This window comes from Rhipicephalus microplus, chromosome 3, assembly GCF_043290135.1.
Source record: "Rhipicephalus microplus isolate Deutch F79 chromosome 3, USDA_Rmic, whole genome shotgun sequence".
In the NCBI taxonomy this organism is placed as follows: Eukaryota; Metazoa; Arthropoda; class Arachnida; order Ixodida; family Ixodidae; genus Rhipicephalus; species Rhipicephalus microplus.
Window position 1 is genome coordinate 253,661,419 of NC_134702.1, and position 25,263 is coordinate 253,686,681.

General features: G+C 43.6%; 1 protein-coding gene across 4 annotated transcripts in view; it reads right to left on the reverse strand.

The window, feature by feature from the left end:
- The window catches only part of LOC119159444 (uncharacterized), a 633,480-nt gene that overhangs the window by 183,954 nt on the left and 424,263 nt on the right, over positions 1-25,263 (reverse strand). For all 4 annotated transcript variants that reach the window (XR_012894521.1, XM_075890909.1, XM_075890908.1 and 1 more), the window contains 3 exons: positions 20,253-20,313; positions 19,702-19,835; positions 4,372-4,490 (listed from right to left, as the gene is read on the reverse strand). Coding sequence is in view for 3 of the 4 variants with exons in the window: in XM_075890909.1 (XP_075747024.1) it covers positions 4,372-4,490; positions 19,702-19,835; positions 20,253-20,313 (314 nt within the window). In the remaining variant the exon portion in view is untranslated. The remainder of the gene's footprint in view (positions 1-4,371; positions 4,491-19,701; positions 19,836-20,252; positions 20,314-25,263) is intronic.

A 25,263-nucleotide genomic window follows, 5' to 3' on the forward strand; every position in this document is an offset into this window, starting at 1 on the left:
CAAATGCAATTCACTGTTAACCGCAGTATGGTTCAAAGCAGTATTGTCGTGTTTCAATGCAATATATTTGGGAATACTTTTCTGAAAACAGTTCAGTATTTAAGTGACAAAATCACCTTAGACATTTATTTGAACTTTGACGTTTTTGTGTGAACACTTAAATTGACGTGATTACTTGTATTTTTTTACAAACTCAGTGTGGTGAGGACCCATTTCTATGCAGTGTGGACCCACTTCTGTGTGGTGTGGACAATCAGTGTTAAAAAACGTGAACTCATTGTGTAAGTGCTGTGCTATGTACATATGTATAGCCTTCTGTTTGCTACAAAATGTGCGATGCCGACTTTCGTGCACGAAAAGAGGAGTAGCCGGCGTCACACATTGGCACCAACCTCTCCTTACATACATTTAATAAAAAAACAGTGGACCGCAAGCTCTCTCACAGTTGTTCTGTCCGCGCTCATGTATACGTTCTCCCGCTCAGTTTGATACAAGCGCCAGCCAAATTAACCTGAGCGCCAGCGAATTTCACCCAGCCACCACTCAAATTACTCCAAGTGCCAGTCACTTTAATCCAAGTTCCACTGAAATTAATCCAACCACAATCCGATTAAATCCTGACGCCAGCAAATTTCATCTCGACTACATCCCGACTTGAAAGCGGCCCAGAATTTTCGCAAACGTGTGAAGTAAATAGCTTTGGAGTTAATAGCAGGGTAAATAATATCAGGATGCGTAGAAAAATGAATGAGCCACTAGTGACACAGTGTGACCGTCATTGCAAAAATACACGTTGTGATCACTGGTAACAAAGTTTGAACAACGAAGTGGCTGTGTGGGTACGATTGCAAGTGCCAATTGAGTTATTTGTGATCACCATAGTGACTATTGAACAGGTTATTGGTAGTGACCGACGTGAATTCAAGTCACTTTCAGTCTAATTATGCACTTTTTTGACCGCTCTCAAAGTCGTTTCATATGATATGCATGTCGGCAAATTAGTACATTGCGTGCATGGCTCACAGGCGTGATGATGTCACGTGAGTCGCTAGTGATCGGATCACTAATTCCAGTGACGTGGTTCAGGTCATTTCTCTATTAAAGCTTTTCGTTTGATATGCATTACGGCAAGTCAGAAGAGTGCGCGCGTGAGTGACCATCCTAATGACATCACCTGAATCACTAGAGATTGAGTCAATGGCCTGGGCAATTGGTATCAAGTTATTACTGTGTGGATTGCGTTTACTTTGATATGCCTGTCGAAGGTGTGAATAGCGCGCACGCGGGTAATAGATGTGCTGAAGTCGCGCGAGTTGCTAATGATCACTTCACTTGAAGAGGTGACAGTGAGTACCGTATCACCATTCGTAAGACACTTCAATTTATATGCATGCTGACAGGTCACAAAGTGCATTAGTGGATTGAAAGTGACTTGAATCCACGTCGGTCACTACCGATCACCTGCTTATCAGTCACTATAGAGATCACTCACAACTAGATTTCCGCTTCCAACAGTACCCGAACTTTCCTGAATACACCTGCGCAAGCATACGTAATAATTTTTTTTCGTCAGCTTCTTTGGAAATCTGCAAAGTAGTCAACAAAATGGTGGATTGCGATAACGATGACCCTCGCCACAACAGATAATATATGAAACCTTTCTGGTTAACTTTTAGATCAGTAGCTATCGTATTTTTCATGTGCTTCCAAGATGTTTATTTGCTATTTACAAATTGGGTCCTTTTTTACACTAGCGTATCGCCCGCAGCAGTGGACAATCTTCATGTCCTAAATATAGGACACCAGGGATCTGTGTTCATCAGGCATATGAATGCATTTAGGCTAATACAGATGTGTTGTTTTTGTAAAAGCTCCCAATTTCTTGTTATTGTAATCGAGAAATCTGCACATATCACTAAGATAATATGTAAGGGATGGCTAATAGCAAGATTGTAGGTAATGAATTTTTATTTGTTTTATAAACTATAATAAAGGTCGTGATAGAGCTAGAAGATGACGACGTTGAAGTTCCGTTCAATCAGGTGGCCTTTGCACACAAGAGCGGAAATAATTGTGGCGCTGCAAAGCAGGATATGGCAATTTTTTTTTTTGATATTGGACCTTCCAAGTGTTCCATAGGTAGACGGTGGCCATTTAGGTGCAATAAGGAGCTGTGTATCACAAGCGCAAAGTTTTGCTAGTTTAGATTTTAGGCGCTGTATCTAATACATGGTTGCTGTACGTTAGCTACACAATGATAACTTGCACTAACAGTATTAATTAAATATATGAATTTAAATCCACCATTGTTCACTTTACCACCACTAAGCCCTAGTGTTCTATAAGTGGACGTGGAGCCATTTTCCTTGTATACTGATGGGATGTTCAGAAAAATTATATTAGTGTCATTCAGGTTGTAGTAAGTCCAAATCGACAAAAAACAGTACCTGCTGGTAAAAAAGTCAGGGTGGAAAGGGTTATGAAAGATAGAAAAAAAAGTCAGAGCTTTGCCGGAAAGGCGAAGCAATGAACGCAATAGCAACAAATTGGAAGGCCACGCGCAGAATGTTAAGCATATTCAAACGTGCCCCACGTTTTTCATGTACAAATGACGCATGAAACGTACTCACCCCTACAAATTCATCCGAATAAGCCTTGCAGTTGTATTTGAAAAGCGCGCTGTGCCTGAAAAGCGCGCGCTTTTCCCAAACGGATACTGCAGTGATTGCGGTGACCTTTGTGCGCCCGGTAACTACCACAAAATTGTTCCAGGTAAAGCCTGAGGCCAGCCAAGAGGCACGATTCTTCCCACCACGCGATAAAGGCGCGCGAGGCAGTGGCGGTACCTTCCTCTAAGCGGGGCAAACTACGCGTGAGAGAATAGTGCGCGCCACCGCGCGATGTGGCGACGCACGCTCATTGTGCAGGTTTGCTGGTAACGTTGAAAACACAATTTCTCCTGAGATGCCCGCCAGCAGCGGTAAGTGGTAGATATAAATAGCTTGTCGTTTTAAACTTCAAGGACGTGCTCCTCAGAGGCGCACTGTTTCACGCCTCGCACTCGCGATTGGGAGGACCCAAGTTCGATTTCACGCGCCGGAATCTTTTTCTGGCTTTTTTTTTCTTTCTGGCATTATCATATATATAAATACGTATACTGGCAGCGAAACCCAGCCGACATATTACATAAATTTGCTATCGCAATAATAGTTGTCGCTAGTTCATTTTGCAAACAATGAGTACAGATTGAATAAGTCAGTCAAGACCGATGCCAGAAATCGCCCGAAATTCGCCATATCGCCATTCGTGATTTTAGGTCGGTCAGGGCCTCTCACATTCGCCAATTTGTTGAAAAGTAGCTATCAGTGGCGACCCTGAGCATTCGTCCGCTCATCGTTTGCGTTGTCGTCATGACTTATCAGTCGGCGACTACCGGTTTGCGTGCGGTGATGAAAGCCGATATTGGTGTTTTTGCGTGTGTGTGCGCTACGCTGTCGTAGTCATTGTGAAAAATTTTGAATCTTGCCGGTCTGTAGACCTCGCGGTGTGAAAAACTATAAACTGAAAGCGATATCCCAAATTGTCGCATATCGATTTGTTCGGCCCCGTCAAACTATTAGATGTGTAACTTATCAAACCATTATATGTTTTTTACTGTTGTTACTCTTACCAAACAAACGAGTACGCACCTTTTTGCTAGAATTGCCAACCGTAATTCAGTCTTTTAGAACGCTCTGAAAATATTGATTGATTGAGCACTAAAACTTCACCAAAATGAAATAATTTATGATTGATTGATTGATATGGGGGGTTTAACTTCCCAAAACCACCATATGATTATGAGATACACCGTAGTGAAGGGCTCCGGAAATTTAGACCACCTGGAGTTCTTTAACGTGCGCACAAGTCTCCGCATACGGGCCTACAACATTTCCGCCTCCACCGGTAATGCAGCCGCCGCCACCGGGATTAGATCCCGCGACCTGCGGGTCAGCAGCCGTGTACCTTAGCCCCTAGACCACCGTTATGGGGCATGAATTAGTCTATAGACGACCATATTTGTGAAGGGTTAATTAGTAAACACCTAAAAAGACTTTTCGGCCCTTCCTAATCCCTTGAAGGGAAACTGGAAGCGTATTGCGCAGTATAGTTTATGCAGTGTTCTCGATAGATTAAGAGTTCCTTACAGAAGGCGAATCTAGTAAGTAAGTTTCCTCATGTCATCTCATACTGCTGAATACTTGAAAGTGCAGTTGACAGCATTTATAGCAAATAAATGTGCCAATACCTACAATGATAGGTTCATATATGACAGTGAGTATACAGGCTTTCCAGTTCATGGCAGATTGATGCCGTGTTTGTAGCACTCACGGTACTTCCATGGTTCACTGCAAGACCAGTAGAAGCGAGAGTAGTTGCCTTCATTTTGCGCTGAAAGGTGAAAGGCGAAACACATCGCCTTCCAGTTTGACGTGTAAGTAAGCCGCCACCTGAAATCCAAGAAAGCCGTTAGGTGTCAGGGCAATTTTTACACACTAAATCACTCACAAATACAATGACGTGGGACAATACATTTGAAAAAATGGAAAATAATACATAATACTAAGTGCCATATTTATAAGGTTACACAAAATGAAACGAGGCGCGAATATCAAAGAGTGAATTTGCAATGACCTGCATGGCATCAACCACGATTGAGGGCACGAGGCAGACGACACAGACGAGTCCTCTTTGTCGGCTTCTGCTATTTTACAGCGAAAGCTCTTATCAGGTCACAACTCAGGTCACGCGCAGTATTCCGCTGCCGGTGTCCGTAACCAGATTGCAGGTCCACTGGGTGCCAGCCCAGTATTCTACCACTGAGTTACGCCGGGGCTTGTCACTTCATGTCAAAGTTCTTTTAGACAGGCTTGACCTAGCACCAATGACACAGTGGGGCTTGAACCTGGGTCCGCTGGGTGCCAGCCCAGTATTCTATCACTGAGCGACACTGTTTTTTTTCTTTATTTTCACTTAAACTTTACGAACGGGTTGCTAGGATAAATATATTACAATACACAACGAACAACACAAAAAGTTTAAAAATGACTAATGTCGTCAAGTATTACTATAACACATCACATCCCAGCATTCCTTCATGGTCAACTGGGCTTCTACCATTTCTACCCATAATGGTACACATTCGTCTGTTCTTACAACCTCGAGAAATCTTGAGACACTTTCTTTTAAATACTCTCTTGCTGGTCTCTTGTCAGGGTCACATTGAAATCCAGCCATTATAGAGCGCCATATACTGTGCAAGGCAGTCATCATGATAACATCAAAAGTAATCCATCCTCATTCTCTATTGCCAAATACCGGATCCCATGAGGTTCTAACGGGAACTCACGTTTTAATTATCATTTGTAATACGTCCCAAACGTAAACTCCTTCCCAACAGTGCAGAAAAACATGGCCAATAGTTTCCGGTTTCTTAAAGGATAGACAGTGAGATCCCTAAGGCATATAAAACCCACGCTCTTACAGGAAGGTTCTTACACGAAGTGTTTCGGTGTGTAATTTAAAGAAAAAGAATGTTTTTGCACATGGAGCTGCTGGAATCTTTTGCAACTTGTTTAAGTACACTCTGACCCTTGCGTACTGTAAATAGCGCTCTGTACAGTGGAATAGGGAGCATAGGGTCACAAATCTTTGTACAGTTTTTTTTCTCTCTAACAGACCACAGGTAGTCATTTGAAAAGCGAACACACAAAAACCGCACGCTGACCACAACTTCTTTCGTGTATCCTTGCACAGCCCCTGTGGTAACATGAGTGCTCACAACAAACTCAGGCAGCAGTCTACTTAGTCTTGTTTGACACACTGTTTGTAGGAAAGGATCTCTTTCTCGCGAAAAAAGAAAAACCTATTGACTGCTTGATAAACAGAAGTCCTAGCCCAATGCCTCCACACTTCACCCGTCTAAACAAATTCGTGCGACTGCACCTTTCCCACTTAGACGCCCACACAAATATTGCAAAAACCTGATGTAATTTTTGCACATTGACCCGAGAACAATACAGCACTTGCATTACACACCATAGCTTACACACAAAAAACCCGTTGCATGCAGTAGCCCTAGCAAACACGGACAGAGAAGTTGCATTCCACCTACTTTTTTCTCTTTAATTTCTTTCGTTCGCTGTGTCCAGTATTCATCAGTACTTTCGTATGACTCGAGCAGTAGTCCAAGATATTTACCTGGCGTTCTTGTCCATTTAATGGCTGCGAACAATTCTGGGGTTGAAGGCCAATACACATGCCAAAAGCCGAGGCATTTACTTCAGTTTATGTGGTTTTCTGTAACTTCAGCGATAGATTCAAAAACACTGACTGATTCTTCAATACGTTTATAGGAAGTGCTACGAATCGCAACATCATCAGCGTATGCGAGTAGTTTGACCTCTGAGGATTGTACTCTAAACCCAATAATGATATCATTATGCAATATTGACCGACATTGTGTTTTAGTATAGATGCAAAACAACAGTGGACTGACAGGGCAACCTTGACGCACTGAGCGATCAATTCTTATGGCGGGAGGACAATGTCTTGTTGATAATTAGTCTCGTACTACCATTTCGATATGCCATAGCTACACCATCAATGATTATCTTACCAACAGTAATGTGCTTGTGACTTGTCACAATTGCCTTAGGCAGGCTTGATGTTGGAAAAGCAATCGCGGTATTACAACTTACAAAGCGTTTTAAAACAGCCAAAGAACAACCAGTCGTCGCATAATGCGAATGGCGTAAGAGTAGGCCATCCAATGCTACAACCCTTCACAAAAGCCTGTCCTTATCCCCTATTAACTGTGGCGCATACCCACTTCAGCCATAATTCCTCATCGTCGTTAGCCACTGCATAAACAATCAGACAAAATTTCTTGCAAGTGTTTAGCACATACCAAGCTTCTCAGAAGAATCACGAAAAATAGCTCTGCCAATGTCGGCCTACTACCCAAATAAATTCCTTATTAATGACCTAGTGGGTATCAAGCAAGTGTACTTGCAGTAGTTACCCGATTAGTGTTTATAAAACGCTTTGAAAGGCCGCTCTCTTAGCTTTAGCTGTGCCTTTGTGGCACCTTCCATGCAGGCCTTGAGTTTTTTCGCGTGATATTTCTTTATACGGTACTCCACATTCCAAGACCGTAAAGGAGAGAAGTAGATGAATAAATGTATAAAGGACCAGGAATCAGCAATGTAAGAATTGAAAAAAACCACAATTGATGGAGATAAATACTGACGAAATACGGATTACTATATTAATAAAATGCTGCAAGCAGAAAATAGTGGTAGTAAAAACACTTTGCCTCTTCATAAACACCTTCCTACATTCACGGAAGACGCTAAAAATGCACAAAATAGGAACACTGAAAAGACGTGATGCAGGATTAGTCAACATGAAACTGGTGAATACATTAGGTATATATACGTTTTAGGGAATCTGTGCTCATTAGTTCTTATTACTTCAGGTTATTCCTATCAAATATAGTGCGCGCAATGAAAGAAAGTCTGCAAACATTAATTCTGGGCTTGTATGATTTTAAATAAACATCAGCATGATGCCATGTTCGACGTGCTGCAAGCGGTGTCACATGAGCCTGTGGGTTCATCCGCTGTTCATCCCCTCACATCGGGGCCTGCTCGATGTTTTACGCTAGTTTCACGCAGTAGAATAAACATCTGTGATGTGTACTTGTCTACAAAAGGATCCTTCAAGTATAATGCTAAGTTATGCTTAATATCAAGTTTGAATTGGTTTATATTTTTTGTATGACCTGTTGCAGTGGCTTATTAACTAGGGTATCCTAGCTAAGCAAGAAATCATGGTGTAGAGGCTGAAATTGGTGTAAAGGCGGAACTTTGAGCGTCCTGGTATATTCCAAACTTTTGGGTAGGTGCACAATAGAAGGAAAGAAGCGCTTTTTTCACCACCATGCACCTTTGCTAAGGTTTTCGATAACCCGTCGTGTAGACTCAGCCACGGCACTTGCATTCGTGCACTAATGTGCACAGATGCCGGTAAACGTAAAAGTCAATAGTGGTGAAGTGGAAGTGGGGAAGCTAGAGTTTCTTATACAGGATACATCATAATAGGATTATGATTGTTCCCTATATTTTTAGATGCTTACTTTAATGTTGTACATGACTTACATGAAAAACGTTGAAAGGACAGCACACTTCGTCATCTATAGTGGACTGGGTGCTGACGATGTAGTCCACTCTTCATCACAACCTGAAAGCGGCTGTTCCGGGCTCAGGACCTCGCAAAGGGTTGCAACAGAAGTGGGCGCTACTCATAGGGTGCATCAAATCTCTTTTACATTTTTGGAACATTCCTCTGATGCAAAAGCTTTCGTCTGAAACTATATGTCCTACCTATTTATTTTTTTCCAATTTGAGTATCACTTTGCCATAAGATTAACAGGAGTGCATGTGGAAAACTGTACAGATGCATAATGTTAACAGGATTGTATGATAACGTGGAGAGGGTCTAGATGTCTCTAACTCAAAAGGTTGATTTACTAATAGTGTGTCGTGAATGCAGCAGAAGGTCGTGTGTTTAATAATGTCTCTATTTGCCATGGAACCCATTGAAAGTGCCTCGCTAGGGTACTGTATAACCCTGTTTTTTTTTTCACAGTCCTCAGCCGCCTGCACGTGGTGTAGTTGTTCACATATGCAGCAGTGGCATTCATATCTAGTAGAACACGCTGATGGGAGAGTTGGCGCATGTCCGAATAAACATTAGCCTGTTTCGCGTCAAAGTTACGACCACTGAATTGAAGCAAACACATAAACAGGAGAGGCGCTCATTTGCAACTGTTTATACCTTGAGACAACAGGATGGTATAAACCCAGTTCTCGTCAACGCATATGCAACGTTATGAGGCCGTCGCTTGCCTAATCACGCTATAGGACACAGGGTCATTCCCCGCCGAACGTCCCAGCCATTTTGGCGACCACCTCAAATGTATTTAAAAAAATTGTGCTGATTTACTGCCATGAAAACAGTGAAGCGGTATAATATTTTTTATACAGAAGACGTATTTCTTAATACGTAAATACAGAAGGCGTATTTTTTATTTTTAATACGCCTTCTGTAAAATATATATTCATACAAAGATATTGCGATAGAAAAATTGCAAACATAACGCATTTTGGTTAATTTTTTTAGACGTATGTGGTAGAAAAAAAGCACTAATGTTAATGAGCTTCTCACCTTATACATACAGAGTTTTACTTACCATGCAGCCGAAATTTGGTATAAAAAGAATGAGCGGTACCTTTAAAGGTTTTTGCATAAACAAAACCCAAACGACTTTCCGCTAAGTTCAAAACGCAGCTACGTGACCAAAAACTTTTTTTTTCGGAAATATCTCACCCTTTCACTGCTTTCAATGCAGTAAATCAGCACAGTTTTTTTTCAAAGACATTTGAGATGGTCACCAAAATAGCTGGGGCGTTTGGCATAGAATGACCCAACATGATCTCTAGATACCGTGCTCCTGACTCATAGGGGATGAGTGAAGTTTCGCTAACATAATTTATGCCCCGTTTTTTTAATGTAGAAGGCCTCCTAAATTTCTCGTGGTGCCTTCCTTTTGCTTTTGCCCAGGATCCTCATCTGCATGATGCGTAGTGTGAATCCACATGAAGTGACATGCGCGCCTAAATGGCCATCGTCCTTATTCTTTACCGTGAGAGCATGTACCTTCACTCGACCATTAAAGCAGCGCCCTGTCTGACCCTAGTATTCCTTACCACGCGATGTGGGTGTTTCGTTAACCACTTCAGTGGCACACTTTGTGAAGGGCCGCGCGTGCTTTTTTTGCAGCCTTTCAGTTGTTAAGCATAATTTCAAGTGATGCAACGGTACTTCATTTCAACTCGCCACCTTTTAAAGGTTGTGTGTAAACTCATGAATATAAGGTGCAAACAGTTGCAAGTGAGCACCCATCTTGTCTATATGTTTTCTTTGTGTGGTCGTGGTTTGGGCACAAAATCGGTTATTAAATTTAGAAATTCATATCAATTCACAGCACATCTTCATTGTGTGTAGCTCAATATTACACGCTACTTTGGTAGTAATAATTGCGTTTTTAGGAGTGCAACAGCTGAGCCAACTGTTTTAATTGGATAAAATTTCTTATTTTTGCACAAAGCTGGTCTAAATACCCAATCAGTCCTAATATTTTCTCAAAATTTTTAAGATATTGTTAATTATATCAAGAAATCTCAAATACTGTAATTACCGTAAGCTTGCGCATCATCGTCCAATCCATTACAGATGCGTAAATATTAACCAGAACTTGTACTTTAATATGCCCTAAATTCATGGCAAAAGAAATAAAGTAGAGTAGTTTTTAAAAAATTTCTGGACCTTCTTCTAGTATATGCACATTGCTTTTTGAGCTACTTTTCCCACAGCAAGTGTTTGCTCTGCGAAAAAGCGCTTTATGATTTAGAAGTTGCTACTAGTATTTGCTGTCTCAGGACAGAAAATATGTGTTCTCTTGATTACAAATGCATCCAGAGGCTATACAATAACAAGTGCTAGTCTGAGTGCTGGCATATAAAATTATTGGAAGTCCTTCAGAGTGATGTATGAGGTTTCTGTAGCCTTAAGAAACGACAAACATAATCGTATGCCACTTTTTCGTAATCGTATGCCACATAATCGTATGCCAATTATCTTATTTGTCATCAAAAAATGATAGCCGCATCAGCAACTTCTAAGGAACCTGCGTATTTGTCATCATCTGTAGACGGTAATTATATCGGTGACCTTGACAAGCAGTCGGCATCTAAGTGTTGCCTTCCGGACTTGTAAACTACACTCCGCAATGCCCCAGGAACAGGAGTTATTCAATGCCGAAGTGGCATTATTCCGGCTTCAGTGTGAGTCCCGCGGACCATATGGGTTGAAGAACAGAGAGTAGCTGCTTTAGATGTTTTCAAAACGGGGCCTAAAAAGCAACCACGTCGCCGAGGCACGTTTTTCATTTTTGACCGGGCAGAACGGTATCCATGAGTTGTTGATACGCGACTGAGACTGAGCATAATCGATGCAGAAACTTCAGTCATGCCATACTCTTGGAGCCGTAAGTTATACCATGCCAAATGTCCAGATGGGTCTTTCGTTTCGTCAACCGACAAAGACTGTGGTGGTCACTTACGGCTTCTAAAGCACGGTCATACATATGGGCGGAACCTCGCAATTGCCCAAACGACAACAAGGCACTCCTTATTCGTTGAGTTGCTGGACTCGGCGCATCTCATCGTTTTGCTAACGTAGGCAACTATACTCCTTCCGCACCATCTCGGCACTGCACAAGAACAGTACCTAGGCCCAAATTGCTGGCGTCTGTACGGATGGCTGTTAGTGCATCTTCGTCATAGCGAACAAGGACGGGCGCAGTTTGCAGACCGTGCCGCAACTCGTTGAATTAAGCATCTTGCTCTTCAGCCCATACAAACGCGACGTCTTTGTAAGGTGGGTGAGTGGAGAGGCGATTTTCGCAAAGGCTGCTACAAATCACCAGTAGTAGGGGCAGAGACCGGGAAAACACCTGCCCACCTTCTTTGTCACAAGCCTTCAGAACTTTGCGACGGTTGCAGTTTCATCTGAGTCGGGCCTCACACCTTCGTGACTTACCACATGCCCAAGGAACTCGAAATCTTCAAAGCCGGAGTAGTATTTTCCCGGCTTTAGTGTGAGTCCTGTGGACCGTTTGGCTAGAAGAACAGGCAGTAGCCGCTTTAGATGTTCTTCAAACGTGGCTGAAAAAGCAATCACGTCGCGAGGTACACGCAGAACGTTATCCATGCGTCACTAAAACGTGACTCAGGCTGAGCATAAACTGAAAAGGATAACTTCGATTTCATAAAGCTCCTGTGGCGTCACTGAGGCGGTCTTTTCTCGGTCCCGTTCATCTACTTCCATTGCCAGTACCACATTTAAGGCCAATTGACGAGAAGTAGCATGCATGCCATTGCCTGTGGAAATCAATCATGGCATTGATTCACGGCAACCAATAAACGTCTTTTTTCGTAAGGCCCTTCAGCTTACAGTAATTGATGCAGAAACGCAAGCTGCCACCTTTCATTTTCACCAGTACCACCGGTACAGCCCGAGAACTTTTTGGTGGTAGGAGTACATGATTCTCTGTCTTTATCTTGACTTGCTGCTGCATAACCTGACGTTATTTTTGAGCAACGTGATGTGGGTTCCGCCGGATCGGTCTTGCTGTTTCTTCCATAATGATACAATTTTTAGTCGAAGGCGTTTGACCCACTCGTGACGTTGAGGAGAAGCAGGCCTTGAACAGGTTGGGCAGATTCTAAGGCGTTAATATAACTTACGTAGCAATAAAAGCAATCTTGTGTATTTATTTACTCGCCTTGCGCCGACCACTTGTCTGGCTGTCCTTTCATACCCTCCAACATAGCAACAATTAATTTCGCGATGTCATAATTTACCCGCGCACCACATCTGGTTTACGTTATACAGCGCCTATAAAATCAAGTATTCTTTTCTCACAATTAAAACAACTCAGTTTCGCCGTGATTGGTGAATCGTTGAATGCGATTGCAACAAGCTGGAATGTTACGCTGAGAAGTGCAAGCATATGGAAACGCGAAGCGCGCTGCTGACGCTGTATTGACGCAAGAAAAACGCAGAGAGAACGAGAGCGAACTAACATCGAACTGACATCGAACTAACAACACTTATTGCGTTATTCAAATAGGTGATGTCATCTATCGGCCTATTGGGAGCGACCGATGAACTCTGTGCCGGAGCACTCACCCTGGCGGCGGGACACCGGGGGAATATATCAGTGAAACACACGCGCTCCTTCTGGGGCAAATGGCAGGGTCAGAATGGAACGCAATGCACCCGTCTGTCTTCATGCGTGAATGGGCACGATGCGCACAGTGACGCTACGCTAGCCAAACGTGAGCTCCAACGCGAGGCGCAACTGAAGCGACCGGCATCGCTTGACGCCCCCAAAGTCGCCACCATTTCAAGGCACGAGGCGCTTGCGACTTACGATCAAATCCGACAACTTTCATGGAGTAAAAAAAGTTGGTCCGTGGAGTGGATCTTGCGACAGAGCTGCTCCAGATCTGCCAATGAAATATAGAGGGGGCACTCTCAATCTGTCAGTGGTAAGGTTTCTCAACGCGCGCACCCCCTGCCGCTGCCTCGGTGGGTAAAGACAACAGCGTCGTCTGCTACCGCCTCCGCCATTACGATGCGTCCGCAAGCCGCCTATATTCACAATGGGCAGCCGACGGGTGTCGCGGGGCTGCATACAGAGTTTGTAGTGTCAAAGCAAGTGGTACTTAAACAACATGGAAAAAATAGAAAGTTTTGCTTCGGGATTGTGAAAGCCTCCAATTTCTATTCTCTAATATTTATTTTTAAAGCGAAATCAGCAGCTGGAGTTTCTTGCAGCTGAAAACTACCGTCCACGGCAGTCGCGTTAACACCTTGAAATGTTATCGTCGAGTAGTCAGTGAATAATTTTATAGGTTATTAATTGAAACACGCACGAAAGTCTCATGACCTTTCATTGTGTCTGTGTGTTGTGAGCCTTCTACAAAAGTGTAAAAACTGTTTGCTAGCCGGCTGAAATAAAAAAAGAAAAAAGAACCACGTGCTGTCGTGACAAAAAAGTTGATTGATTGATTCATACCTGGAGTTTAACGTCTCAAAACTGCCATGTGCTTAGGACAGACGCCGTTGTAGAGGTCTCCGTAAATACCGACCACGTGGAGTTTCTTAAAGGGCATCTCAATCTGAGCACACGGGCCTAAAGCATCTTTGTCTTTATAGAAAATGCAGCCGCAGCGATTCGGACTGAATCCCGCAACCGTGATGAGGAAAGAGAACTGTAATTGCGTACAGTATTTTCGTATCTTCTTTTCGAATTGTATACAGAAAAACGCAATTTTAATAAAACCTATTTCAAGTCTATCCTAAAAAGTCTGAAAGAGGCTTTCCATGTGAAAAATGTAACCCTTATCTTTTAATATGCCTGTATAGTGTAGGATCATCATGATAAAACTCAAATTGTTAACATTTACCGCATACAAAACCGCGAGGCGCGCTTTGTCAGTAATCATTACAATTTTAACTCCAGTGTTCAAGCAGTAAGAATTACTTCATATGAAAGCCTCTTGAGCAGCGCAGAAAGTTCTTGCAATTCAAGTTTTTTTTTTTCATTCTATAGTATGTGATGAAATCCGCAAAAACACGAGTTTATACATGACTAGCGCACCCTACGTGTCACATAGAAATATACACTAAAAAAATCCACAATGTCAGCAGTCATACTCTTGCCTTTGCAAATTCTTTTTTTTCTTTTACCATTCGCAAATAGAATTATTTAGCTAATTTGTATACGTGTGCTGTTGATCTTACATCCGATGCTTTTTGTTCGTCACTACTTGATGTGTGCCTTCAATCAGCAGGAGCTGCAGCGCAATTGTATGCTATTCTCGACGGCGCAAACGGGTGCCTTGTTCGACTGTAAAAATTGGCAGATTCTACGTAATGGGGGAATCGAATATATGTGAAGCACGAATGAAAAAGGTTGATATGTCACTTTAAAATAAGCAAAATGTTACGAGGTCGAGTTAAATGATGCCGTACATGACTTACGTGTCACGATTATCATGTTTGGATGAGTCGTTTACCTTCCTCATCCATTCACGTCACGTTATACCAAATTTAGTATATATGGAGCTAGCGAAACGGCCGCGAGCACGCTATGAGCCTGGTATGTTGTCATATTCTTGCACGACTTGCTTGCCAGGGTTATCGTGCTTGCACCAGTCATATACTTTCATCATCCATTACCATCACGTAACACAAAATTTCTTATATGTGGAGCTAACAAAACGGCCGCAAGCGCGTCACGAAGAGCCCAATATGCTCCAGTGTAGCGTTGACGTGCGCGCACGCTGGGCACAGTGACGCTACGTTAGCAAAACGAGAGCACTCTATAGTCCGACGAAAGGAGCGACCGGCGCGACCAGCATCCTTCACCGCGGCCCGATGACAACCACCGAGAAATGCGACATGTTGCATTTTGTGCCAGTGCGTTACCCAGACAACACTGCGCCTCCCTTTTTTTGTGGCGGAGGGACGCTGGACGCGCTGAAACGCGCATGCGTCAAAGCAACGCAGCGCGGCGTGCGCTTGCGAGTACATGGCAGGACCAGCGCCTGGCGTGGTAACGCCTGCGTGACGGGACGAAATGAACGCCGGGGAGCACGCGCACTGCATCACGTCAAATTTTATTGGCACCTTGACTGTGGCTTGTAGCCATGCTCTCACATGGCACGCATTTCATGATTATTATGTGTGCACCAGTCAGATACCTTCGTAATCTATTGGCGTCAGGTAATACCAAATATGGCATTAGAGAAGCTAGCAAAACGGCCACGAGCGCATCATGAGTAGGGCATGTAGTCATGTTGTTACATGACACGCATGTCGTGATTATCATGTTTAGACATGTGATTTAACTATGTCGTCCGTTCGCGTCGAGTAATACCGAGTTTGGTACATGCGAAGCCAGCAGAATGGCCGCGAGCGCATCAAGAGCGTGCCATTTAGTCATGTTGTTACATGACAGGCATGTCATGAATTTCATCTTAGGGTCTGTCGCTTGCGTTAGCCATGCAATCATGCCATATCATACCAGTTTTGCAACATGCCATGTCAAAAAAACGCTGCAAGAGCTACAGGGCCATTATATGTAAATCATGACATTCATGACAAATATATCATGACTTGCCTGTTTTGACTGGTCAAATATGTTCTTCATACAGTCATATTATGCCATACCAAGTTTCGTAACGATATCATCATCAAATAGCTAGGAGAGCTAAAAGTCGTAAGTGGCTAGATAGATAGATAGATAGATAGATAGATAGATAGATAGATAGATAGATAGATAGATAGATAGATAGATAGATAGATAGATAGATAGATAGATAGATAGATAGATAGATAGATAGATAGATAGATAGATAGATAGATAGATAGATAGGCCTAATGTCACTGAAGTTCGCTAAAAATGCTTCGCATATAAAACTGCTTTTTTTCCTCAACCCCCTACAATAATGCCCACTTGGGCGATTTAATTGCAGTAATAAATAAATGAATAAATTATAAGTTACTTCATTTGCGGACCACACCCTGCAATCCGCAGTATTTTATTTTTGTTTTCATCTCTTTTGCCTTACTGCAAGCAGGTGATTGGACAAATTTTGTTGAAAACATATAATACTGTTCGGTACTCCACATGTGGATTTTATGGTATTAAGTCATAACTCGCACGTACACATTGACCAATATGCCAGGTTTAGCGTGTTTTCTAAAAATATCTTGTAAATTAGTATTTGTTATAAATTGTTCATCGTTATCATTCAAATGAAGTGACCACAAAGGTTTCAAATGAGAAACCACATTGCATTGATTATAGGGTAATTTAAAATGACACGTACACGATGATTCATACGAAAACTTTGATATACTTCAAAAACAAGCGCTACAACAAGCTCTACGTTAACTGCACCTCATGTCTTTTCTAGGCAGCTGGCGATCCGTTGTGAAAAGCGTGTTTGGCCTCGCCAACGCCTCCGGCTGTTTACTGCAGGGGGAGCCAATGAGTAATAAGAAAGATGCGAAAGAGTGTTGGTTTTTTTTCTGAAAACAGAGACAGTGAGAAAATATTCTTCGACAATGAACTTACGGGACACGTGCTTTCAATACGATGTTGGCGCAGTTCTTCACCCGAATGCTGCTTGTGTACAAACGATAAGGAACAACGCATTTTGTACAGCCCAAAATGAATGAGTTAAGTACGTATTTACACAGCACGCAAATGAGCGTGTATTGCATCCGGTGCACAGGTGATTGTGATTAAGGCAGATTGGCATTGAATTTCGAAACAGTGATTGGCGTCGTCCTGTCGATGGGGTGAAAGAGTTAATCATATCAGGCTCCATCGCGATCGAAAGTGCCCGTATGACAGCGCTTTGGATTATAACCCTCGAAAGGCTGAAATGTTGTAACTTACGGGGCACAAAGAGGAACGGTCCGTGCGTTGTCACTTGTAGCGCTTCATCTTTAGCAGCCACAAGAAATAAATTTCAGATATTTTGCAATTCTGAAATCTTGTAGAGATCTTGCGAGATGTTTGTGCACAGTGGCACGCAACATCCGTGAATTTTCCTCGAGATAATGCCGCGCACGTGTGTGACTCAACGAACCACTACGAAACAAGGGGAGCCGAATGGCGGCCGCCAATGAGAAGGCGACTCTCACCACTTGAAAGAGGTACTTCATGCTGCAAGGGGACACGTGCATTGACGAACTATCGCCAGTGAAATAGACTTGCTGCGCATGGAGCAGAAGAAAGCATTAGTGGAAACGCTCCGAATCTGCCAATAAATGACACCAAAAAACGGCGCACGAAATGTAATCACAGGTACAGATGAGTGCAAACTAACACGGGTCGCATTGGTTACTTTGCTGTGCCTAAAAAAGCACACTCTTTTCGCAAGCACAGTCTGTGCAGTGAGCAAAGTGACCTTTGCGCGCCCGCTACAATGCAATAGTTCCGGTGAAAGCTCAAGTCTTACAATTCTACCGCACCGAGAGATAGGCTTGCACACTCCCAATCGTCTACCCTACCCAACTGCCCCCCATTCGGGGCATAGTACGCGTGAGAGATGAGCGTTCAGTACGCACCACGACGAGCGGGGCGCCGAGTGCGATTTCCGCGCCATCTAGCTAGTAATGCTGAAAACACGCTGATATTTCTCCGAGATCGGCACCACCACCTGAAAGTAGTGTATATGAATAGCTTCTCGTTTGAACGTTGACACACGAGCTTCTTTGTGGCTCAGTAGCTAAGGCTATGCGCTGATAAACTATAGGCAGGACGTTTTATCCCGCGCGCTGGAACGTCTCTTTTAGTTCATTTCTTTTTTTTGCATTTTTATAAATATAGATAGTATACATACATGAGGAATGATGGTGAAGGCAAAAACCAACAGAAAGTATTCATATAATCACTATAACCATAAAATACCAGCATTAACCACTTGCACTAACATTATTATATCAACGGAATTCACTGTTGTATAGCATTGGCGCTAACAAGGATCATCAGCGTTAACAGTTAGCGCTCCACTCATTTTTCTGCCGCAATCACACTTTTCGGTAAATCTGCATTGTAGTTTTTACTGGATGTCGTCTTTGATCATTTTCATTTCACAAACTGAAGACACCTAAAGTATATTGATGTTGTTATTTGTGAAAAGTTGTTCTTTCTGCATTTTATTTATAGTTTTCTTTTTTAAACAGTAGTATGCCTGACTTTTGATGTGGCTGTTTCACTCCTTTATATGCCCCCAACCCCTGTGAAGTACACTGCGGGCCGTTATGGTATCGAAATAAATTGTGTCGTCTCATTTGGTTAGTGAAAGAGTCAGTAACTCTATGTATAGAACAGATGAACGTAACTGCTCTGTGTTCAGTTATCTCTTGAGCTTTGATATTATTTTTTGTGTAGGAGTCCCGCATGCATGTTCTAGATTCGGTCGAATGTGTCGAGTGTACGGCAGCCATATAGCACAATGAGCAGTGGGCTTTATTTTGTTTCTGGGGATACAAAGTTTCCTGAAGGAAGACCTACATTTGGAGTAAATGTGGATAGGTCACTAGTTTTGTGTGATTGCAAGATTGGCTGACTTTAGTGAGTGGTGTAGAGAGTGCTCTGATTGGCAACAACGACGCCTTGTTAATTCTTTTGTTTTTGACCAGACAGACAGACAGACAGACAGACAGACAGACAGACAGACAGACAGACAGACAGACAGACAGACAGACAGACAGACAGACAGACAGACAGACAGACAGACAGACAGACAGACAGACAGACAGATAGATAGATAGATAGATAGATAGATAGATAGATAGATAGATAGATAGATAGATAGATAGATAGATAGATAGATAGATAGATAGATAGATAGATAGATAGATAGATAGATAGATAGATAGATAGATAGATAGATAGATAGATAAATAGATAGATAGATAGATAGATAGATAGATAGATAGATAGATAGATAGATAGATAGATAGATAGATAGATAGATAGATAGATAGATAGATAGATAGATAGATAGATAGATAGATAGATAGATAGATAGATAGATAGATAGATAGATAGATAGAGACAGTCAAATACTATTTGGTTCGCTGGGTAATACTTTTGAAATAAAAAGTTTAGGAGCATGTAACACAGGCACACATTCCTTTCATTTGTTCACGAAGAACTTGTGAAAGTAACGAAGGCAGCGGCGGTATCCAGCAGCGACAGATAAATTTAGACGTGCTCGGCGCTCGCGAGCACGGTTGTTTGCCCATTATTACGCTTTGGTTAAGTTTGTGGTGAAGTGTGGTTATTGTGGTAGGAGGCGGTATTAGGCAAGAGAAAAGTCAATAAGTTATTACGTCATGATTGTTTTTTTTTCTTTTTCATCATTTGTGGCCACCAGTTCTGCTGCAACTCTATGAAATTATCGCTTTTAAAACGGAAAGAACAATCTAGAAAATACTTACAAGTGCATGCAGCTGAAGCTTTGGCAGGTCTCTCCCATGAATTTCATGGTGCAATCATTCACCATGTATGCAATAGGGTAAGAGTACTGGAGCAGGTGTTTCATAAGCTCCATATTAGTACCAATAGCGTACGCCTGCAAAAAATTCAATGGCCTGTAGACGGCAGCAGTGGGTGTCAATACACATTGAATCGCCACAAACTGCAAAATTTTGTTGAATCTGGTGATGCAAAAATTCCAGGAAAAAATGTTTTTAGACATAATTTACTAGCAGTAATAGTTACATGCATTTATTGGGGGCGAAGCACAAGAACTTGAGGTACACAGCGCAGGCGTAGTTTCAAGCAGACTTGAGAGCATTACGGCAAACCTGCGCACTCTTCGACAATTATTTGTTCAGTTTGTGTGTACGTGATACGCTCACATATACACGCACAAGCACTGACATGTGTATATATCGCTAGGCCCTCAGCGAAATGACTTTCTGAGTATGCCCTTGAAGAGATAGCACTCGCATAAAAACCAAGTACCATATACAAACATAAAACTCACGAAAGAAGCGTTCGAGCATTCTCCACGGCCAGCATCAATGCAAAGTTTTGTGATGTTCACCCTACGTAGAAAAAAAGTACTTGTTACAATTTCATTCCCTTAAGTTGCTGAAAATGGAGCTTTTCATCTATGAGCAAACGGAAAAAAACGCAGCATGCAATTCTTTCAGGAGAGCAATGTTTAATTTATGTCATTGGTTTCTAAAACAAATAGGTAAGTGCCATGATTAGGCAGATCTCTATAGTACATGTCACCAGGATACTTGACCGTTTCAGCTCTTGAAAGCCCGTGGCTCGAAAAAATCCCATTCACGCGCCATACTTGTCTTGTGCCTATCGCAAGCGTACTAACGACATAGCTTTGTCCTTAACGTCGGTTAAGAACCTTTGGGCTGAGCTTCTGCGAAAGCAGCAGGCCTCACTGCAAACTATTGAGGGGAGGTAGCGATGTGTATTGGCAGTTTTCTTATATAGGCGCATAAATTTGCAAACCATCGCAATTGTATTTGATGGTGATTTACCATGCTTTGACAGACACAATGAACGACCACTTTTAAACCAGGCCTCTCAGTATTTCATTGATGTGTTGTATTTTTCGCATCTTGCGAGACCCTCATGAACCCGAAAGTTAAAATAACATGGTGAATACAAGCATCAACGACTCGAGACACTTTTAAACGTTGATCTTTAGGACTAGGTTATGCATTGATGAGAATGCCTTGGCCACTTCATACAAACCTATGCAATACCAGGTGTGGTTATGTGCCCCCTAAATATTATGTAGCACGTATAAAAAACTCGCCACGCTTACGCTTCGCTTTTAAGAGTTGATTGCGATAGCTATCTCCCGTCTCGAATGCGTACTCCAGATACTTTGTGCATGAAATCTTTTTGACCTTGCTATGCACCAACTAAGTGTCCTTGAGGTAGTAGGCGCCCTAACGCTTGTGCCCCGATCGAGTAGTGGTTGACATGCTTTAAACCATGAAGTTATATTCATGACATCTTATGACGCCTGATGACGACGTACGCTTGCACCACGCATCAGTACTGCAGTATTCTGTTTTGCCTTGTGAAGCATGTATACAGAATGCATCTGTTTATAAAGCATGATAATTTATTTCACTGTGTTCGCAAACAGACATGTGGCTGTGTGGTAGCCCTATTGCAAAACCCAGTGCCACTGGGTGCCAGTGTCCAGCGCCATGCCTGATTATGGGCCCAGTATAGCGCTGGTACCAGCTCCTCCCAGCGCAGGTACTGGGACGCTGGAGCGGCAGCGTCCCAGTACTCTGTGCAAAATGGCTTTCCAGGGATAAAACTGGGGAGCCCATTCGTCACAAATAAATAAATATATAGGTAAAATAACGCGCATTCACAATAAAATTTTAAAAAATGGCCGCAGTTTCCCAAGTGGAAACACTGGTTAGCATGCGGAGCATATATGTTGAACTTCGATAAATGTGGTTTGTAATTTGCGACATGTGTGTGTGTTATGAGTGAACACGAGTGAACACGCACGCACGTATGCTGCTAAAGACGATTTTATTGATGAGACGCTTTGGGTATTTTGGGCAAGATGACTTTATGGTTTGTAAAGTGAAGGTTGAGTGGGTCTGGTTGCAGTGGTAGAAGGTAGAATTTGCAAAGCGGTGGTCGATGCACGTCCCACGAACCATGGTCGGATGATGTTTGCTGTCGTGCGTTGCTCGTTTCAGCGAGTGCCGCGACACCAAGTAGTCGACCACCCAATCGTCATTGATGACGTCGACGTTTAAGTCGCCAACTATCACGAAGGGTTGTCGTTGCAATCGTTGTTTCAGGTATTTTTCCATGGCTCCGTCGACGTACTTCTCCATGGCGGCACGCGATAGGTCTTGCGCGAGGTACATTCTCATGACATCGACTCCGCAGACGCTAGCAACGCAGTGCTTGCCGTTAGCACTTTGTTGAGCGCACTGCCGCAGTTGGAGGTATTCGATGGAGTCGACGTCGTCACGCTTGACGTAAATTCTCACGCCGCCCGAAGGTCGTTGGAACCCGTGCGTGCACGCGGCCGGAGCGTATCCCACAACGTCGACGTCATCGGTGGCGTTCCACGTCGCGGTGAAGCAAAGCACGCCCACTCTGCGAAGTACGGGGTCTCGCACGACGTCAACCATGTGAGCGCCCAGCGACCTGGTTTTGAGCAGTGCCAGGGTGAAGTGGGACTCGTAGTGAACGTCTTCGAGCGCGCGAAAGTATCGTTGGGTGACGGTGTCCAGCCTGTGTTTCTGCAAACGGTCAAACTCGTCGGCCATGTTCTTGTCGACGTTTTCGCACGCATGATGAAAGTGGTGATCACCGGCTTCATTGTTGAGGTACAGGTTGTTGCCGTTGGTGCAACGGCTCATGGCAACGTACACCAGCTTTTGCGGATGCGTCTTGGAGTATTCGTAGGCGACCGAATCGCGAGCTCTTCTCAGCGAGGCCTTGTCCGTGGACGAAGTGTCTTCGGAATCGCATGCGGCTCCACCAACACATTGGCTGACGCTATTGTAAGGGACGTCAGTAAGTGTGTTTGCGGATTCATTAGCATACATTTTCACCAGCGACACCGGACGCGGAGCGACCGCACAAACCAACCGACGAAGGGCGGCGGGCCCCAACACTCGGTTATTTATAGCGAGCGCCGCCCCCCCCCTGCCTGCGCATGCGCGCGTTGGCATACAGCTGGCGCACGTAAAACTAAAGGTCGCGCGCCGGGCGGAGGGGAGAAACGAGCGCAGTGCGCGCTCTGTTGAGAGGAGGAAGAGATGCACAGATAAATGGCGGAGGAGGAGGGGAGGCTGCGGATGGCGACGGCGCATGACTAGCCCCTAGTACATGTTAAAATAAAGATTAAAAAAAGAATAAAACACTGCTTGACGAGATTTGAACTCGCTTCCCCGGATCTCTAACCGAGTACGCTACCCTCTACGCCACGCCATGAGGTGCTTGTGGAATTGTAAAACAACTTTTTATGCGAAGAACGCGCCGTTCAATGTCATGTTTAGAAGTCGCACAGTCAAGACTGACACGACATTCCCTTCCAAATAACAATTGCGTCTTGATTCCGCAGTGACGAACGGCTTCCGGGCACCGAATGACGTGCAGATATTAACAAGAGCACAAAGTTTTTTTAAGCATCTACATCTTTACTCTGAAAAATCTCAAATAGACTGGAGGAGCAGCCACAGATTGGCAGCTGTTGCTGCTGATAGCCTTTTTTTCATTTGATAGTCGTTTCAAGCACTTCCTACTGGTCAACAAGTGCAGACGATTCACATGTCTTGTTTGGTAGATATCAACGCACACGAGTGATTATGGAGTATTTTTGCTTCGCGCAAGTGACGATGTAGCAGTACACATCTGGCGTGCCAGATTACATATTTGCAGTTATATCGACACCTGCAACTAAGAAACCGCTGAAGAAATGACTAATGCTATCCGCTGAAAAAGTATGCCAGTATGTTAGTTCACTAACGCGTACGAAATTGTCAACTCAAGCTTGCGTGTTCTTACGTACGAGTCAGGGAAGTACCGGCCCCAGCGCTCAGAAGGAAGCTTTCGGTGACAGCCTACGTTGCTGAAAGCACGACACATCGATCGTCGCCGCTCGTTGTGCGGGCACCGCCCGCGCGAATAAATGGTCCATTTAGGCTCAGAGATGTCTAAACTATAATTTAGAGTCATTGTTACACTTTAGAAGTGTGCCTACTTCAAGTAAAAAGCGCCAGCAGCAGGTACACCGACGCGCGCGGCACGATAGACCTCGCTGGGACAGGGCACTGGGTAAGGCTGCTTTCGTAGCAGCTGAGTTGCGATGCTTGAAGTTTCTGCATTTGAGCTTCACAATAGTTCTAACTGTTACCTAAACTGTACCTGAAGTAAGTGGAAGGTCAATTAATGCCAGATATGCAATTACGGAGTGGCGATGGCGAGCGACAGCCGTTTTTCTGGCCTGCGCTGGCAGTAAACAGCGGGCGTTCCAGTGTACAGATATATGCAGTTATATCAATACCGACAATTAAAAAAACACCCATAGAAATACCAATGCAATCCGCTGTTTCTGTTCCCTTGTACAAATGGGAGGTGGGGCTAGTCAAGCTGCTATAGCGCAGCTTTTTTCCTACTTTCCATGCCACAATTGTTTCTTGTTTGTGTAAATCACGGTGTATCGTTGTGGTGAAATAAAATTTCAACTTTCAACTTTCAACTTTCTGAAAACGATTGCCAGGGAGTCAGTTCACGAAGGCGTACTAAATTACCAACTGAAAATTGCGTGTTGTTACATATCAGTCGGAGAAGTACCGGCTAAGTGCGGCCGTCAGCTTTCGGTGACAGCCTGCGTAGCTGAAAGCGCGACGATCGATCGTCAGCGCTCTATGTGCGAACATCGACACAAGACAAAATAGTTTATTTAGGTTCATGGATGTCTAAACTATACTTTACAGTTATTCTCACATATTAAAGTTGTGTGTATACGAAGCAAGAAGCACCGGTAACGTATATACCAACGTGGCCTGCATGACAGGTTTAATGCTCACTGGGCCGGTACTGGGTAAGACCGCTGACGTATGCTCGGTACCTGCTAAAAAAAATACGTATGCTCGGCATCTGTTAGGGTAGCATGTCTTCCTGCCGTCGAAGGAAACATTTTATATTCAACGGCACCGAAACAAACCACGGCAAACGCTACACTAACATGCCCGCTGCAGCTGTGCTGGTAGAAAGAGTGCGTGCTCCAGTGTTCACCAGCGCTTGCCAGTGAACATTCCAGCGCTTCCAGTGCTTTGCAGTGCGCATCAGCATCACAATGGTTGGGTCAGCGCACCTAGCAGTGCGGCACAGCTTTTTCCCAGTGCGCTTAGCGAAGGGCCAGTGATTACAAGCGCGCACCAGCGTCTACAGCGCGTACCAGTGCCAAAAAACGTACTGGCATCGCACTGTTTTTGCAATATGGAGAACATCCGCTTGCCACGCAATGACCC